This window comes from Malania oleifera, chromosome 1, assembly GCF_029873635.1.
Source record: "Malania oleifera isolate guangnan ecotype guangnan chromosome 1, ASM2987363v1, whole genome shotgun sequence".
Classification (NCBI taxonomy): domain Eukaryota; kingdom Viridiplantae; phylum Streptophyta; class Magnoliopsida; order Santalales; family Ximeniaceae; genus Malania; species Malania oleifera.
The window spans coordinates 128,532,122-128,551,127 of NC_080417.1; the positions used below are offsets into that span (position 1 = coordinate 128,532,122).

The window sequence follows — 19,006 nt, forward strand, 5'->3', positions numbered from 1 at the left end:
CTAGGCCTAGTGACTCCATTGGATTTTAGATGGAGTTACGGCCGGTCACGAGCCAAAAATAGGGATGTGAAAAAACATTTTTCAGCTTGAAGGCTTAGTTGACACTTACTTTTGAAGGAAAAAAGAAGCTTCAAATATTTTGTGCACCTGGACAAGCAAAGATGCAAAAGCTTGTGACAGAAGACCGCCTAGGAGAATTTAAGCCTGCATACTCTAACCATAGACCAAAAATTAAGTGTTTGAGTCTGATTTTGCAAATATGTATATATATATATATATATATATATATATATATATATATTAGAATTTTAGTTATTTTAGGCTAATTTAAGTATTTTAGTTATCTTTTAGGTTATTATGTAATTACTAATTTTGCTGTTCAATGTAGGGTTTTTTTTCATTATAAATGTCTGTGTAATTGAATTGTTAGCTTGCAGTTGTAATAATTTATTCTTTCTTCTCTTTTTTCTGTTGCCTCTTCTCTTATTTCTCTTGTATTCTTCTCTCTTTTGTATTACTTTCATTGCTGTCCTATGTCACCTTGAATTGTTATGGCCAAAATAGATAGATCAATCAAAAGAAAATCCGAGTGGAGAAATGTGTCAATAACCTTTCTATGTTTGAAATTTTGTTTGAACCTTTTTATAAGTGTTCTTTGATGCACATTAAGCTGTTCCTCATTCAACTCTGTATTTTTTTCCCAACTCTTATTTTCAGGGCTTTGTCATGGTTTGCTGTTGGTTGCTACTACTATTGCATCAATAAGTTTGACCAATCACGCCGTTATTTTAGGTAATAATTATACAGTACTGAGGAGCGTTTTAAGCCCTATTGCTGTGTATATCTGTTTTTAAATTTCAATGTTTCACGGGTTCGAGGCGACTACCACGTGCAATTTAACTTGGAAGGAAAGGATTTATGTCTAGTTGTCTACTTTTGACTTCTTTTTTCTTCTTTGTATTGAAAAAGAATATTTATATTTATTGAGAAAGAAAAGAGATACAAAGCAGATGAAAAGGTAACCTCCAAAGAACGAAATTAAAAAGAAAAAATTAACAAAATGAAAACGTAAAATAACTTTAAAAATGGACTCCTTGAAAGCAACTGAAAAAACAGGCCCAATGTGAAAATTGTTGAATTCTTTATGGTGTAAAATAACATTTAAAATATGAAAAAATTTATATTGTTTTAAATGAATCATTTTGTTCCTACTAAGCTTTTTGAAGTTGGCTACCCTCATTGTACCATTTTATGGGTAACTGGCATAAAAAGTGGGCTGTGCGAAAGTCCTTTGGCCTTACGATCGAAGGGGACAGGGTCAAACTCCTCCAGATTACTGAGAATTGCAGAGGAAGAAGAACGTCAATCTTCTTGAGAAAGGGCAAGTTGAATAGCTCATCCTGGTGTTCGAGTTTTGGGACTGCTTTTAGGGAGGATGTGCTCCCTCTTCTTGGAGGAAATGTACCAGAGTGAAAGAGAAGACCCTTCTGCTTGACCTTGCGAGAATAGATTTGGCAGATTTCTTGCCCTAATGGAGACTAGTGACGGTGGTTGGAGGGCTGTAGCCTTCCCAAGGGTTTTGGCTCGAAAGGATGGTTCAAGCTCTTTCTCGCCTTGTCGGAGTTGGCAGATGGATATCCACCGCCAACCCTGCTCTCTCCATACCTGTTTTTGAGAAGTTGAAGGCTTCAATTGAGCTTCCTCCTTGGGATCTCAGGTCAGCCCTTTTTCTCCTTCAACGACAGCTGCCTGCACCTCCCTCATTGCGGTGGCTGCTTGAGCTTCTCCATCTCCAAATTGCAGACATTGGAGAAGATGAGTGAAGGCACACTTTCCTTTGCGAGTGCTGTTCGTGGATCTCAGGTTAACCTGCAGTCAACAGTTCTTGAACTTTCTGTGACTTATCCCCCTCAGCCTTAATAATTTATGTGCTTCAGAGATTTGGGATCTTATCTTTAGGCAGGCCCATTTACCCCAAGCCCTCCTGGTTTTTGTTTTGGGCTACCTCCCAACTGGATCTCCTCTCAACAGCCTCCTTCCAAGCCTGACATGTTCTCCTCTTTCTCTTCTTCTTCTGGCCCATCAAGAGGTAAGGCCCCCAAGCCTCTTTTTGGAGCCTTGATCCCTTGTTTTGATCATCCTTTGGCCACGATTTATTTTTTGGATGAAGATCAGCAAAGGAGTCTTTGCTGCGTGGGAGTCAGGTGGACAATCAATCTGGATTTAATCCCTATTGGGGAACCTGATCCTTCAAATGCTGCAGATTCTGGCCACTCTTTTCCCTTGACTGATCTGACAAATTTGGATTTTTGGCAGCCCCACTTTAAGTTGAAGGTTTTGGACTGGGTTCACAGCGAAATGAATTTAGTGAGAGCTTTGTCTCTTTGAGGAATTTGATTAAAAAAAAAAAAAAAGAGAAGAGATGAAGGGTTGGTTGGTGACAAAAAAAGAAGAAGCAGGGCAGCAGCTGCAAGACAGGCATGAATTGGGTGCTGAAAAGTTTGGATTTGGTTAACTATGATAAATCAGATAGAGGTTCGACATTGGTGTTGCTAGTAGCAGCAGGACTGTTGCAAACTTATGTTGAGGAAAATAATCTCTTGGAACATGAGGGGGTTAAATGATAAGGACGAAAGAGCAGTTATTAGATCCCTTCTCAATGATTGGAGAGGGGATGCCATTTGCTTTCTGGACGCTGAAGTTGAAACTCTAAACCACTGGTTGGTGAATAGCTTATGGGGTGCAAAAAGCTGTAGATGGATTGAATTAATAGCTGCAGGCACAGGAAGAGGGATTCTCATCATGTGGACTGATTTGGTAGTGGAATTATTAGATCATTCCATTAGTTCCTTCTCGGTTTCTTGCCTGAACTTGGATGACAACTTCTCGTGGACTTCCACTGGGTCTTCGCGAAGGCCCTTCCAGGTACCTCTTTTGGATCGAGCTCGTGGAAATTATAAATAAATGGGAAGCCCCTTTGGTTTTCTTTTTGGGGGGGGGGGGGGGGCGTCAATGTGTTTTCTATCATCACGAAAGGAGTGGGAGATCCTTGGACTATTCCAGCATGCAGGAGTCTCGTGACTTTGTGAGTGATTTTAGCCTCATTGATCTCCCTCTTGTTGGAGGCTCTTTCATGTGGTCTAAACTTTAGAGTCCCCATCTCACTCAAGGATCGATAGATTCCTTATATCCTTTGATTGGGAGGAACACTTTCTGAAGGCGACGCAATCCTCACTCCCTTGCTCCATTTTGGATCACTTTCCCATCTTACTTGACATAGGAGGAATTAGGTGGGGGCCAACCCCCTTCCATTTGAAAACATGTGGCTTAAATGCAAAAGGTTTTGGCAATTTGGTTCAGAGTTGGTGAATTAACATGTGGTTTGAAGGAGAGGCCAGATTTGTGGCTGTACTGAAATCAATTGGTAAAAGAAAAGCTGAAGTGGTGGAATAAAGATATCTTTGGCAGTATCAACCTAAGGAAAAATGAGATCATAAAAGAAATAAAGGAGCATGATGAACAGGAGCTTAGGGGAAGCCTTAATGCAGAAGATAGGATCAGTAGAGTTGCTCTCAAAAGAGCCCTTGCTTGGATCGTTAACTCAAAGGAGATAGCCCACAGATAAAAATCTAGGGCCCTTTGGCTGAAGGCAAGAGACAGGAACACAAGCTTTTTTCTATGGTGCAGCTAGTGTTCATTGAAGATTCAATTTTCTGTCAAAAGTTGAAGTGGAAGGTGGGTTCCTTGAGGAGGATGGAGATATTAAAAGGGGAATTTACAGTTGTTACATAAATTTTTATACTGAGAAGTAATCTTGGAGACCAATTTTAAGGTATCTCTTTCAAAAAAATTGTATTCCTCCATGGTCCAGTTGCTTGAGAGACTGGTTGAGGAAGAGTAAATTGTTTTAGCTCGTAAGAGCTGCAATGGAAACAAGGCCCAGGACCTGAAGGTTTTAACATGACATTCTTCCAAAAAAAATTGGGACTTCCTTAGATAAAACAGTGTTGGAATCTTTAAGGATTTCCACAATCAGGCAAATTTGTGACTAACATCAATTCATTGTTTGCCTCTTGTCCCTTAAAAGAGCAGGGTCTCTAAGCATTAAACATTTTCGACTTATCAGCCTGGTTGGTAGCCTGTGTAAACTCCTCTCCAAAGTTCTAGCAACCAGGCTCAATATGGCAATATCAATAGTGGTCGAGAACTACCAGCACGCCTTTGTGACCAGCAGACAGATCGTGGATGCTTCTCTCATCACGAATAAGGTTGTGGATACCTATTTAAAGGGACGAAAAGGAGGTATGATCTATAAATTGCATACCGAAAGGGCCTTTGATCATGTGAACTGGAATTGTCTGCTTTATATCATCAAAAGGATGTGTTTTGGAGAAATTTGGTGCAATTGGATCAGTCATTGTGTTTCTTCCCCTTCATTCTCTATGCTGATTAATGGTTGCCCCCTGGATTTTTTCAAATCTCTGCATGGTCTGAGGCAAGGAGATCCTCTCTCCCCCACTCTTATTTATCTTGGGCCTGGAGGTTTTAAGTCATGTGATATCCAAAGCAAACAAAGGCAGTCTACTTAAGGGGGCTTAATATTGGAAGGAGCAATGATAATTTTGTTGTCTCCCATCTCCTTTTTGTTGACAACACTATTATCTTCTGCAAGGACGATCTTGAACAAATCCTCAACCTTAGATGCATTCTTCTTGGGTTTGAAGCAGTCACAAGTCTGAAGGTGAACTTGGGGAAGAGTGGTATCATTCCTATAAGGCCTTGTGATCATAGTGCCCTCCTCTTAGGCATCCTAGGTTGCAACCTTGAAAGCTTTCCTATTTCTTACATTGGCCTCCCTTTGGGAGCCAAGTTCAAAGAAAAGGGTGTTTGGGATACCATAATTGGAATATCTGAAGGGAAATTGGCTGGTTGGAAAAGGAATTACCTTTCCAAGACTCACTCTTATCAAAAGCACCTTACCTGATCTCTGAGTTTATTTTATATGTCTGTTTCCCATCCCTAGTGCAAAGGCCAATTGATTGGAGGACATCCAAAGAAGGTTCCTTTGGGGGAACATATGAGAGGAATTAAATTATTATCTTGTGAGGTGGGGATTTGTCAAACAACCCATGCATAAGGGAAGGCTTGGCCTTAGATCCCTTTTTACTTTTAACTAGGCACTCTTAGGGAAGTGGCTTTAGAAGTTCATGTACGAGAAAAAGAATTTCTAGCAGGAAGTTATTGCTACTAAATATGGCCTTCACCACACTAGTTGGGCCTCTAGAGAAGCGACCAATGGCTTTGGTACAAGTGTTTGGAATTAATCGGAAGAGAGTGGGAGAACTTTTCTCACATTCATTTCAATGTTGGAAACGGGGCAGATGTGTTCTTTTGGCATGACGTCTGGTGTTGTGGCTCCTAGCTTAGTGCCTTGTTCACATCTATTTATAGACTTGCTTGCAATAAAAATGCCCTCATTTGCCATCATTGGGAATGCTGAATCCGTGGTCGTTTGTTCTTGATTTGGAGATTGATACCTGTATTAATTTTTTCAGCAGCCTGTATGATGTATAGAGCCAGGACTCCAATAAACCCATATCGTCCTTGAATAAGGAATTTTCATAATCAAATCTCATTATAACCACTTTAGCTGCCTTATGGAGTGCATCAATTCTTTTCCCTGGAGGCCCATTTGGAAAACAACATTCCCTTCAAAGGTTTTTTTTCCCCACCTGGAAGGCAGCTGTGGGGAAGATCCTTACTCTTGACAACCTCTAAAGGAAGTGCTTCTTTATGGTTAATAGGTGTTTCATCTGCCTTGAATAATTGGAATCTTTGGATCACATCTTCCTTCATTGCCCCTAGACTAGGAATTTCTGGGGGTTGGCCATTTCCATGGTTAATCATAATTAGGTCATTGCAACTTCAGTTAAACGTGAGATTTGGGATTGGGAAGGGATCCGCTCCGATAAGTTAAAAAAAAAAAAAGAGCTCTTTATTCTCCTTGCTATTTATTGGGTGGCTTGGGAAGAAAGGGGCTTTCCATAAGACAGCCTCATCTCTGCAGGCTGTCAAGGATAATTAGATTTCTATTTTTTTTTATCAGTAAAAAAGTATATACTAGAAGGGCATCATGGAGATGCCAAAGTGAAATACAAGAAATCAACCACCTTGTAGGGTGTCACAAAAATAAAAAATTACATTAAGCTCATTGCTACAAGTCCATTATTCCAACTAGTAGCCGCATTAAACCATTGCCCTTTGGTGAACTGAAGCGTCGAGATTGAATTTTTGTAAACTCTTTTGTTCCTCGCTTTCCATGTACACCAAAAAATTGCAAGAGGAACGAGAGACAAAGCCTTCCTTTTTTCCTTGGTTGCTCGAATCCCTCTCCAGGCCTAGAGCTCTCCTCCAATAGATCTATTGGTAATCCACTATTGCCCAATAAGATTCAAAACCACATTCGAAAGCTTTCTAGTCTAGGGGCAATGGAGAAGGATATGGTTTACTTATTGAGCCTTAGCCATGCAAAGGACGCATCTGTTGGCAATGGAGAACCCAATTGTAAGTTGTCCAGGATCAAGACCTTACCATGAGCTAATTCCCAGGTAGAAAATGCGACCTTATTTGGGGCAGCTGTCTTCCATAATGAGACCAAGGGGAGTGAATGTTGATTGACTCCTGGATAAAAGGTTTCTTGCAAAAGGATGTGACAGTGAAGATCCCTTTCTTGTCCAAGGACCAAACAGGAAGGTCATGAGTGTTTTGAGGCCGGATCTTGTGAAGATGACTATAGAAATCAATGAGCTGGTGAAGTTCCTAATCATCCAGATTTATATGAAAGGGGATATTCCAAAAAAAAAAAAGAGCCCTAAATTGATTCTTGAAGGCGCTGACTAATGCAAGCATCTTTATCACAAGCTATGTCGTAAATGGCTAAAAATGAGACACTGTGAGCCTCTAGATAACTCCACGCATCATGCCAAAAATAAATGTTGTCTCCATCCCCCTCCTGAAATCTAATAAAGGTGAAAAGATTATTTACAGCCTTTCCTAATGTATTTCCACATCCCTACGCCATGTGGTCTTCTACGGTTCTACAGATCGGGAGATCCACCTGTTGTGCTCAAGCCCATATTTCATTGCAGCAATTTTCCGCCAAAGGTGATCCGTCTTAGCCACGAATCTTTTAAACCATTTTCCAAGAAGGGCTTTATTGAAGATGTGAAGAGACTTTAAACCCAAGCCTCCTGAACTGGTTGGTTGTTTCACTATGCCCCATTTGACCAGGTAGAATTTGAATTCTGTCCCCAACTTCCTCCAAAGGAATTTCTTTTGAATTTCTTCTAATCTTTTGGCAGCAGAAATCAGGAGTGGGAGGAGATACATGAAGTAAACAGGAAGGTTTGTCAAGGTGCTTTTGATAAGAGTGAGTCTCCTTCCTTTTGTCAAAAAGCTCCTTTTCCATCTTGTTAGCCTTTTCTCGAGCTTCTTGATGATGGGGTCCCAGAATGTTTTATCATTAAATCTGGCTCCATGAGGTAATTGTAGTATAATAAGGAGGGACTTCTCTGTAATTCTGGATTTCTCGATATACTTCAGTGATTGGTGTTTTGTTTTTTTAATTTTCTTTATACTTGATTAGCAACTTCTTGATGCTCAATTTTTTTCTAATAAATTTTCTTTGCCGATAAAAAAAGTGTAAGTGGCATTCTACATTCTAGTTCCATTACTAAAACAAAAATGATCCATGTTTCTGGTAACTTAGAAAAACCCTTCCCTTCCTCATGCTTGGGTACTATATAAAACTAAAGCATTTTTATTTTCTGATTTGCATGTTATTTTTCCATGACATCTTAACATATCAGCCTTCTTACATCATTAGTGGGGCAAAGCTATTATAGATGTAAATAGGGATCTGGTTTGGAACTTCACTTTGACTCTTTGAGGAATTGGTCTGTGCTTGGTTTTTATGCAATGAGCTTGTTGACTTAAATTGTTATTTCAGTCTGTATCTTGCATGCTGTTTTAATTGTTAACTCGAATTGCTCACATGTGATGCATGTGCATGTGCTTATTTCACTTCAATCATGCATGCGTGTTAAGAGTTTGTTTAATGGCAAGAAGTTTTGCCCACTGCATTTTAGTTTTTCAGTCAGTGGAAAATTTTACCTGTTTTATTGCTTTGTTACTAAGATTGGTTGTACGTACTTTGTCCTTAGAAGGAGTGCAACACCGAAACAGGTTGTAATTAGTATTAGACATTTAGTTTGTAGAGTTGTAGATTAAGATTGATATTCTCTGAATCTATCTTAGGATTAGTTTCTTATTGGCCATAATTTTATTTGACAGCAAGGCTACAAATTTAGATGGAACATTTCCACCTGCTTGGATAGGATTTGGAAATGCTTATGCTGCTAAAGAAGAGGGTGATCAAGCAATGTTATCTTACCGCACTGCTGCTCGTTTGTTTCCTGGGTATCTCAATTGTTTTTCTGTTGGACTTATTTTAATGCAAGCATTGCATTTATCATATGTTATTTCTCAATTTGCTATAACTAGTGAATAGAGAATGTTCATGTATTCGGTGTCCTCTTGCCTTCATTCATTTGGCACTTTCCAAATTTCTGTGGGGTTTTCTGGGTTCCAAAAGTAAATTATGTTGATTCGATATTTATCGTGGTGGTGTTACACATTTTGCTTCCTGAGAGATGGGGGAGCTCAGGTTTTCTTTATAACTTATTGCAGATGAGATGTACTCATGCATCGTGCTGACTTTATTTACTTCAGGTGTTTTTTTCTATTAAGAAAATATGACGCACTTGCAAAACTGATGCTTTACCCCCCAATTTTTTCTACACTTTTAAGACAGTTCACTTGGTTTGAAATTGTGTGATATTTGAAGTCATAGTTCTTCATGCTGAACAACTCTTAAATTCTAATAATTAAAATATATAATTTTTTTTGGCATTTTTAACATAATATTTTGCTGTTCTACTATTATCCCTAGTTGAACTCCTCTTATCACTTATGAGTTGTCTTTTTACAGGTTGAATCTTGATATTCTCTTATTCCAGGTGTCATTTACCGACTCTGTACATTGGAATGGAATCCATGCGAACCCATAGCTTTAAGCTTGCTGAGCAGGTGATCACAGGATTCCTTCAGTTATTTTATTTTGAGTTAGATTAGATCTATGATCTCATGTATGTTACATGCAAGGTCTTAAATTTGAATTCGACTAAAATTTTGAAGCTTCTGTGTGGAGAAATTTTGATGGAAATTTTGATTTTGATGTCAATTTCGATTTCAATTTCTAAAAATGATGGAAATTAGTTGTAAGCATGGACCTCTTTTATGGAACTTTGGAAATGGTTAATAGACATAATAATGCAAGGTTTAGAAGTTAGAACTGATATATTATTAATTAAACACATCAATGACAGTTGTTTTGTGTACGAGGTGCAGTAGCTGTAATATAGTATTCTTATTAAACATATTTGTGCAAATATATTCAGTTATAATAAATGAAGAACATAATTCTGTTTAATATTATTTTACATAAAAATAACGATAATTTATACATAAATGGTTAAGTAAAGTATTGTTGCTAATATCTAAGTTAATTTTTTCCCATAATTTTAAACTAAGTGAACTGTCTTAAAAGAGAAATTTAGAGAGAAAATTCACTTTACATTTAAATCTTACATTTGAATTCCAAAGAAATTCCATTCAATAGTTAAAATTTTAAAAAGTTTTTCTAAGTTTCGAGATTTCAATAAATTTCAGATGATTCATTGAAATTTGAGGGAAATTTTGTAAGATGGAAATTGACTGCCATTTTGTTTTTGGGGGTGATGGAAAGGGGAGATTCCACGATTTCGTGGAAATTTAAGACCATTGTTACACGTTATTCAGCAACTACTTTGTGTTCTGTTTGATGGATTTAAAGACGGGGAAAACTGGTTTGGACTTCTTAGTAGTGGTATGGAGTGAATGTTGTGAAGTTTGTTACCGATGAAGAGTTGAAGGTAATAAAATTTATGTTTTTTTTTTTTTTTTAAATGTAGTAAAGAAGGAGGATATTTCAATAGAGAAGAAAGAATGTACAAAAAGGAGAAATAAGACATTCTCCAATGAGAAAGAAAAGAAGAAACTACAATCAAAATAACACCCACCTTCCAATCCTGCTGCAAATCCAGAAAAGACGCCCCTTTAAAACATGCAGTTGTAAAAGACTAAGTCAAAGCCAAATAAGGAGAACAATCCTGCTGCAAATCCAGAAAACATGACCAGAAAAGTTTTTAATTGAAGATTAAATGACAAAATTACATTTTCATCATTAATTTATTATGTATTTTGTGACACCCCTTTAAAACATGCAATTGCAAAAGATTAAGTCAAAGCCAAATAAGGAGAACAATCCTGCTGCAAATCCAGAAAACATGACCAAAAAGTTTTTAATTGAAGGTTAAATGACGAAATTACATTTTCATCATTAATTTATTATGTATTTTATGACACCCCTTTAAAACATGCAGTTGCAAAAGACCAAGTCAAAGCCAAATAAGGAGAAGCACCCACCTTCCAAACCTGCTGCAAATCCAGAAAAGACACCCCTTTAAAACATGCAGGTGCAAAAGACCAAGTCAAAGCCAAATAAGGAGAAGAAACTACAATCAAAATAGCACCCACCTTCGAAGAAGAAGTAGAAGAAGAAGAAGAAACTACAATCAAAATAACACCCACCTTACAGTCCTCCTGCAAATGCAGAAAAGACACCCTTTAAAACATGCAGTTGCAAAAGACCAAGTCAAAGCCAAATAAGGAATACTTTCCTGTAACAAAGAACAATGAGTCAAGGCCAAATAGGGAATCCTTTCCTGTAACAAAGAAAGATGACATTCTTCCCTGTATAATACGCGCATTTCCATTCCAATCGAATTTCCCATGGAACTGTTAAAAAACTTACCACTCCATGAAAACAAACCATCTCCACCCTTTCCCAAACCTGTAAATAAATAGTCAACAAATCTTCCACCATCCTGGGGCAAACCCAATCCTCTTCAAATGAACCAAATAACTTTTTCAAATCCTCTGAGAGAAAGAGCAATGCAAAAGAAGAAGAATTCCTCTCTCCTGTCCAACAACATTGGCAAAGGAGAATTCCTCCTCGCTATCATTTAGAGACCTATGAAAATGAAAATATTAAACCCATCAAGATTTAAAAAAGGTACAATTTTATGTATTTTAAATAGTTATTAAAGCAATGTGACTGAATATAAAGGAGAAGAGAACTCCTCCACTTCCATCCAACAACATCAGCAAAGAATAAGAATTCCTCCACCTCCCTATCGTTTAGAGACCTATGAAAATGATAATATTGTGAATCCATCGAGATTTTTAAAAAGTGCAATTTTATACATTTTATTTAGTAACTAAAGCATTGTATCTGAAAATTAAGGATGTACAACCTAAAAATGTAAACTTATTTCCAAAAAGTTATAGTAACAAAGTCAAGTATAAGTTTTTAAATTGATGCTGCTTTTAATTGAAGGAGAGAGGGCTTGGTCCTCAGATCGAGTTGAATGGGTTAAAGAATGTGTGCAGTCCAATGGGAAACACCATAGTTCTTCATTTTGATTTGGTTTTTTGTTTTTTTTGTTTTTGTTTTTTTTTTTAATTATTTACCCAATAGCTAATTCTGTACTTAGTAAAGCATTAAAAAGGTTTTGGCAATTATTTTTAAAGACTATTTGTCCTAGTTACCCATCTATTGAGAGTGTTTCCTTGTGTGAAGGGTCTATGTAGGAATGAGGTGGTATGATACTATAATCATTGTCAAACATGGACATATTGTCATTGTCATGTTAAATACTTGAATGTTAGCAAGTCTGATCCAGGGTCTTTTGAAGTTGGGTTTTCACACACTCATCTTTGCAGGCTTCAAATTTGGCATCCAAATCAAAGCTTCTAGATATTCCAAAAGCATTTGTCCAAAGGGCAAGGTTGGTCATTGGTTTATCCATATTTATATAGGAAGAAAGCAAAATCCATTAGTCATCTTTGGCCTCTTATGAGGGATCTTTAAGAATTGATGTGTTGCGTAATGGAATCAAGTGGGTCTGCTCTTAGTCAGTATGAGCAGTGTCTTTTTTGGAAAGAAAGTGCTGGAAAAGGCTTTGAACTTCATCCCACATGCCTTTTTTTTTCCTTATTTGGAGAGATGAATAAGAGCCTTTGATGGCAGAGGATTATAATTCCAAGTATTGAAGGAGAAATGGATCACAGCCCTTTGTTTTTTGGGAATAGGGTTTTTTTAATTCTGGTAATTTTCGGTATTGATAGTTTGTTATGTACATGATAATATATATAATTTTTTTTTTTGGGTGTTTTTAAGATGCTTTTTCTTAGGATCTCTGGACTAATGATATTTTTATCATTTTGCTCAAAAAATTGGTGCTCTCCAAGATTAAGTTCTTTGGGTGCTGCTCCCAACCTAGACAGGCAAATATGTTTTTAGGCAGAGTGCAATGGTGCATTTGAGCAACTATTCTAGGTTGACTCCAGCGGCCATCCTTGGACTGGTGTCCTTGAGTTACACAAGTTTGTCTTTGGGCCATTGCCCTTATTAAAATTTCACATGTGGTGTGCTCGGATACACACCTGCATGTCACTAGTGTTGTTGCTGTGCATGCACATAATAATTTCTTTTGGGAGGCCTACTATACTGTACCTTTTGTGTCTATGCATAAAATTATTACTTTTGAGAGGCTTACTATTGTGCCTTCTGTGCTATCATATCTGTATTTTCCCTTCATTTTCTAAATGACTACAAATTTATTTTATGTGGTAGGCCAAAAAAAACTGTTTGGAAAACAATGACCTGTAATTTTGATGGATGTCATTATTTTTTTTAGTAGTAGTAAATGCCATTAATAATTTCATTGAACTGTATGTGTGGGTTTGCGGTTTTTTTTTTGTTAAATCTGTTTTGCAAATACTGTTGGCAGTTATGCATTCATCTCGTAACAATACAATGAATTGTGGATTCAACACCAGAGGCCTTTTCTTTGTTTAGTTAGTTTTGCTTCTGTTTGCTGAAGTGGCTTTAGTTATTAAAATATCAAACTCTGACGAGCCTATTGGTTTCAGTTTTTTATGCAGGCAAAAACAGTTTGTCCTTCAGACCCGCTTGTGTATAATGAACTTGGAGTTGTTGCTTATCATATGAAGGAGTAAGGAGATTTGCTTCTTGAAATATGTCATTGTTGATGTATTGCATTTTGTCATGATTTTCTCTAGGGTAGTGTTTCGGAGCATGGATTTTGGGCCTTGGTGGATTTGGATGAAACTCCGACACAAATCTGAATCTAAGGTCTCAAATCCAAGCTCCTGAATGTAGGGTGAATGTTTTTATAAGAATCTGTTGAGGACACATGATCTTGGCATTACTAAATATCTTTATATAGTCCTGATTTATGTAAGAAGAAATCATTGTAAGAAGTATGGTGAAAGAATATGGTGACCAGTTTCAAACCGTATGATCCTTATAAACCCTATATGTGTATGTAAATGTCCCCAACAATGAAGTACTCTCACAAATAGAACACTAGTGTTGTAAAAATAACAATCACTCTGCTGGCTAAAAAAAAGTTAAAATTCCTTTTTGAAAGGATCTCCTTTGGCTCTACTTGAGCTATACTCCCACGAATCAGATGTCACTCAGATGCTAAGGGAAAATTTAAAAAAAAATTAAGGGTGGAAATGTCTAAGGTGTTTGTATTATTTGCTAAGCATCAAGTAATGTCAGTATTGTCTGCTAAATATATAATTTGTTAATGTAACACGTTATAAGTACTTTTAAAATCCTACTTTTCATTTTTTTTTTTACTTTTGTTTCTGCCTTTTCTGAACATTTTCAGGTATAAAAGAGCTGTGTGGTGGTTTGAGAAAACTTTGGCTCATATTCCTTCATCGTTAAGTGAAATGTGGGAACCAACTGTGGTTAATCTTGCTCATGCATTAAGAAAGTTAAAGTAAGTTACTCGGTTTTTGAAATAGGAATTTAGATCATGTGCATTAATGTTAAGGTTACTCAGGTTTGAAATTTGAATTTAGATCATGCGCGTTTCTTCTTTGTTTATTGCCTAATAAATTCTTTCTTATAATTCCTTCATTGTCAATGGAACAAAAAGAGTACTTTTGCATTATGAACATAATTAACCTCAATTTAAGTTCTTTAAAGCCATGTGCTCATGCAGTTTAACTGCCATTTTGGTTGTCTTTTGGGGTGAACTTTTATGTCAATTTGTCTAATTTAGTGTTCTTTGTTTTGAACTGGCTTTCTGACTTAAGGTAGATTGGCAGGGGGAGTCTAGTAAGGTGTATTGCTGAGACTTCTGTTGTTCCTTGGTAGCCTTGCTCTGAGTCATGTGTCTATGTGTGCATGTACTGTTGCATGTCCATATATATATATATATATATCTATGTATGTAAGATTTGAATTTGGGAAGAAAGTATTACATTCTCAGATATCCATGACATTTTACATGAGGAATTTGTGATTTTTATTGAAGAATGTGGCACATTCTAGGTGTTTTCACAATTTTTTGTGGGTTTTCTTACGACAAAAAGTTGGTGATGATGGTTGAAGGTGGCTGTATAGCTGGGCAAGCATGGGTTTCCCATGTAGATAGATTGTGGGTTATACTAATGTTGGGGTTGGCTTGTGGGCCATACGGTATATCTTCATGGTAACAATGGTGGTGTTCAAATTTATGGTGAGGTGTTTGTGTGGTAGCTTCTAGAGGTGACGTGGTGGCAGTGTTGGCATGCTGTTAGTAATCTGCACATGCTTGGGATGAGTTTGCCCTCCCGTTTTTGCCTCAAATTATCTTTTTTAAAAGTAAAAGTTGGGTCTAACGTGTTGGTAAACAACTCTTCCAACTTTTAGAAGCCAGCTTTTAACTTTTTTGGGGAGCTTTTAAAATTTAGCAATTTGAAGCTTTTAAAAGCTAAAAGCATCTCCATCAAATTATTCTATTCCATTGTTATCCTTATTTTTTTCAAATATTAAAAAAAAAATGAATGCATCAATTATATTTCCTAAAAATATATATCCAGTTGTCATTTTAAATAATTTTAGGCACCTTACAACTTTTTTACCAAACATTCAAAGAAAGTTTTTTTCTTTTCAGCAGCTCCTTTTTGACCCCCCGGAGGGGGTGGAGGGACATTTTTAAAACATTATCAATAAGCTCCTTTCCACCAACTCCTTATTGAAATATCCTTTTAAAAAGCCACAAGGGTGCCAAACTAAACCCTACTGGGGTGTCATTGGCTGTGTGAGTTTTCATTCTTAATCTTATTGTGGTTTTGAGTTTGTTTGAACTTGTTGGATGATTGCACATGTCCTTGAGCAGAAGTATTGGGGAAATAAGCAGATCCTTGATTTTCTAGGTGAGGAATAAAAAAGGGCATGCTGTATCAAGGATTCAGGGGTACTGGGAACCATGGGGAGTAAGTGCATGGTATGTAAGATCTAAGAAGTGCCTTTCCATTATGGACAATATCTTGACTAGTTTATTGCTTATATGAATATGTAATTTCTGATGAACTCAAGTTGCTGTGTAGCAATTAAAAACTTGAAATGTTTTCACTGTCAATGGCACCTTGAGATTTTGCCCCCATTGAAGCCATCTCTTTTTGCTGTATCAACTGTGATGTTGAAACTTTTTGCTGAAATATGTTGGAAATATGGAGCCATCTTAGATACACTATTTTTTTAGAACCTGAGTGGAAAGCTGTATTATTTTCTTACACGATAGCGCTACTTTATAATTTATCAGGAGGTACCATGAGGCAATCTCATATTATGAAAAAGCTCTTGCATTATCAACCAAAAGTTTGAGCACCTATGCAGGTCTTGCATACACTTACCATTTGCAGGTATTGTAAGAACTCTTTTTTCTTTGTTTAAACTTGCGTGTGCAGAAATGCAATTCATGCTTATGTGCCAATGTAATTTGTGGCTGCTGCAATTCTCTTTAATGCTGTGTGCAAGAATTGTTAGTGCAAGCTGTCATGATTTGGAAATTGCAGAATGTTTAAATGGTGAAGTTGCTTTGTTTTTGCTGTCTCCTGGTTTTTGTATTTCTTTGATTCTGTTGAATTAATATGAAAGACCATATTCCTGCAAATTTGCATGTAATTTAGTCAATGTAATTATTCAAACAATTATTTATTTTTCCAGTCATATCATAAATTTGTTCCACCATTTACTTTCATGTTTGGTTTAGAAAATTTGACATAAATGGTTAGGATTATTTATCATCACATTATGTTGTGATGTCTACTCTACTCTGTGTTTAGAAGCGTTGAATTTGGACCTTGGATTTGGTCAAAGCTTAGTATAAAATTGTCTAAATGCAAACCTCAAAATCCATACTCCCAAACACTCAATAATTTAATCGTTATTATGGATTGCAATGTTCTTTCCATAAAGATTCATGAAACAAAACATATAATAAAAAATGATTTCTTAAACAATAGTAGAGGAAGAAAATTTTTACATGCACCACATAAATAGCAAAATTTGAATAAAAATTTGTTGGTTTCAAGTACACTCTATTTTGCTGGAGGTTCGATATTTTTGAATCTTGAATTTCTTTTTCTGATGGTAGATGAACTACAATGTACCAACTGCCTTGATTCCTCTTGTTGCTAGCAAGTGGTGCACTGTTTTTCATCCCATTGACATTTTGGTTTTCCACTCTTAACACATATTGTGTAATAGGTTGTTGTCCAGATTTATTTGACCGTAGCAAATTTGTCTAGCTTCATGAAAATTTGGAAGGATCTTCCTGTCCATAGTAACAAGTTGTTGTAGCGCTTCTCACGTAGTCGCTGCTATCAAGATCAAATTATAGTTGTATGAGTAAAATAACCAAAGCATAGTAAACAGACTAGGCATATTTGTACAATGCACAGTAGTAAACAAATCACAAACAAGATATTTGTTTAAATTTGAGGCATAAACTGCCAGCTAATTTGGCCATTCCAAAATTATCTACAAATTAACACATGTAGCAACAGTTACAAAATTATTTAAGAATAAATTTGTTAAGGCGTCTTATAAACAAAAAATGCATATCTATTCATGTGTGTTTTAAAAGTATCAAAAATTGTGAAGTGTTGCATATTCTACTGTTGAAGAAGATAAACCTAAAAATGTTCTCACTTTTTTCCCTATATCAATACGGATGTCATAAACTGATGATGTCATTTAAAATTTTATCATATCATCAAAAAGCCCTCTACTCTTTGCCTGACATCATGTTATTTATGAAATCAAATATCTCTCCATTAGAGGCTATGCAATCACTCTAAGAATATAGAATTTCCCTAGTATATATGCTGGAGACATCTAAGCGGTAACCAAGGAAGATTGATTTAATCCAAACCCTTTAGTCAAGCATCCTACATTAGAGGATATTTGTTCACAATTTCTATAAAAATCCCATTAACTAGTCATGATGCTAAAGTCTTAATGCAGATGGGGAAGGTATGGATGCAAGTCCAAGGTTTTACATGTGCAGAAGTTGACTTTAGAAACTACACAATTATTAATATTATGATCAAGGATATACAAAAGTAAAAGAAAACTATCCACCTAACATTAAAACAAGATAAAGGATCTGTTTTACTCTTTATTTCTTTTTATTTATGTTTAGATAACAAAAGCAATCTTGTTTCATGCGTAGAGTGAATTAGTATATTACACACACTTATTGATGGAACTGTGCATTTTTTTATAGATATGACGGTGATATTGACATCTTATGTTTTGATGTTAAATTTTGGATTTCCCATGGGCTTATTTTTTAATATTACATTGTTAGCTTGTTTGTTCATCACAAGGATAACACTTTTACCTTCTTAATGGTTCGGGTTTCTTCTGTTCTCCATGCAGGATAACTTTACTGCAGCAATTACATACTACCACAAGGCAAGTTAGCATGGGTTGAATCTCTCTCGCTCTCTCTGCTAATGCTATTTCCTTGTGGGTGGACCCCGTAAAAAAAAAAAATAATAATAATTTCACTTTGCTTACCAATGTGATCCTGAGCATTGTATCATAGGTTGGAATTTGTTGCATTTTTCTTATAATGAAAATATTGATAATACACCAAACCAGGTCATGGGATTTAATTCACAAAAGCTACCTCTGTTAGCATTTTTTTTTTATCCAACAAGGTGAAGGAACAATTTAAATCTGGCAACTCTTGCGTTGATGAACAACTATTTTGATTGTGATTCACTTAATTTGATGACTTAAAATTTACTTCAATCAGGCACTATGGCTGAAGCCAGAAGATCAGTTTTGCACGGAAATGTTGACGCTGGCTCTTGTAGATGAAGCTCGATGTGGTCCTGAGTCTCCTGAGCTCAACACTGAATCTCATCGAAAGGAGGTGCATGTTTTGTCTTCAGTGTAACATCATAATCCAGTCATGTTGTAATTTAGAAAAAAAGGCAGTATTTGCCAAATTTAATTGTTGTGCCAAAGTAGATAAGTTAGTAGACAATATTTACTCATCATGTATTCATAGCATGCTGTTTTTATCTAATTAAGGCATTTACGGTAATATTTTGAATTTGACCATTTCTTTGTGACCTTCTGCTTGTTCAAATTTTGATTTGATGCTGGTTACGAGTAGTATTAAATAGTTTTGGTCATGCTATTAAACTGGTCGGTTTCAAAATATTAAGGATGATCTCATATTTGTATTGAACTACATATAGCCGTGGATTTGATGCTAGATGCAACTGGTTGTCTACTCTTGTGCTACTCTAGGGTTATTCACCGCTCTATGACCAAATTTGATTAAAAATGAATGAACTAACTTGACCCTCTATTTGTAATATTCTAATGACAATAATATCCTTATTAATTTTCACTAATTAACCTACTAATACACAATAATAATATTAAAAGACATAC

At 36.2% G+C, this 19,006-nt stretch overlaps 1 protein-coding gene across 2 annotated transcripts in view; it reads left to right on the top strand.

Moving 5' to 3' along the window:
* LOC131151239 (anaphase-promoting complex subunit 6) overlaps positions 1-18,715 on the top strand; it is a 40,386-nt gene extending 21,671 nt beyond the window's left edge. For both annotated transcript variants that reach the window (XM_058102495.1, XM_058102501.1), the window contains exons 9-16: positions 718-792; positions 8,353-8,478; positions 9,078-9,147; positions 13,156-13,238; positions 13,926-14,039; positions 15,852-15,951; positions 17,975-18,010; positions 18,357-18,715. In XM_058102495.1, the coding sequence (XP_057958478.1) occupies positions 718-792; positions 8,353-8,478; positions 9,078-9,147; positions 13,156-13,238; positions 13,926-14,039; positions 15,852-15,951; positions 17,975-18,010; positions 18,357-18,500 (748 nt within the window). In that variant the 3' untranslated portion in view covers positions 18,501-18,715. The remainder of the gene's footprint in view (positions 1-717; positions 793-8,352; positions 8,479-9,077; positions 9,148-13,155; positions 13,239-13,925; positions 14,040-15,851; positions 15,952-17,974; positions 18,011-18,356) is intronic.
* Positions 18,716-19,006: the final 291 nt, after the last annotated feature.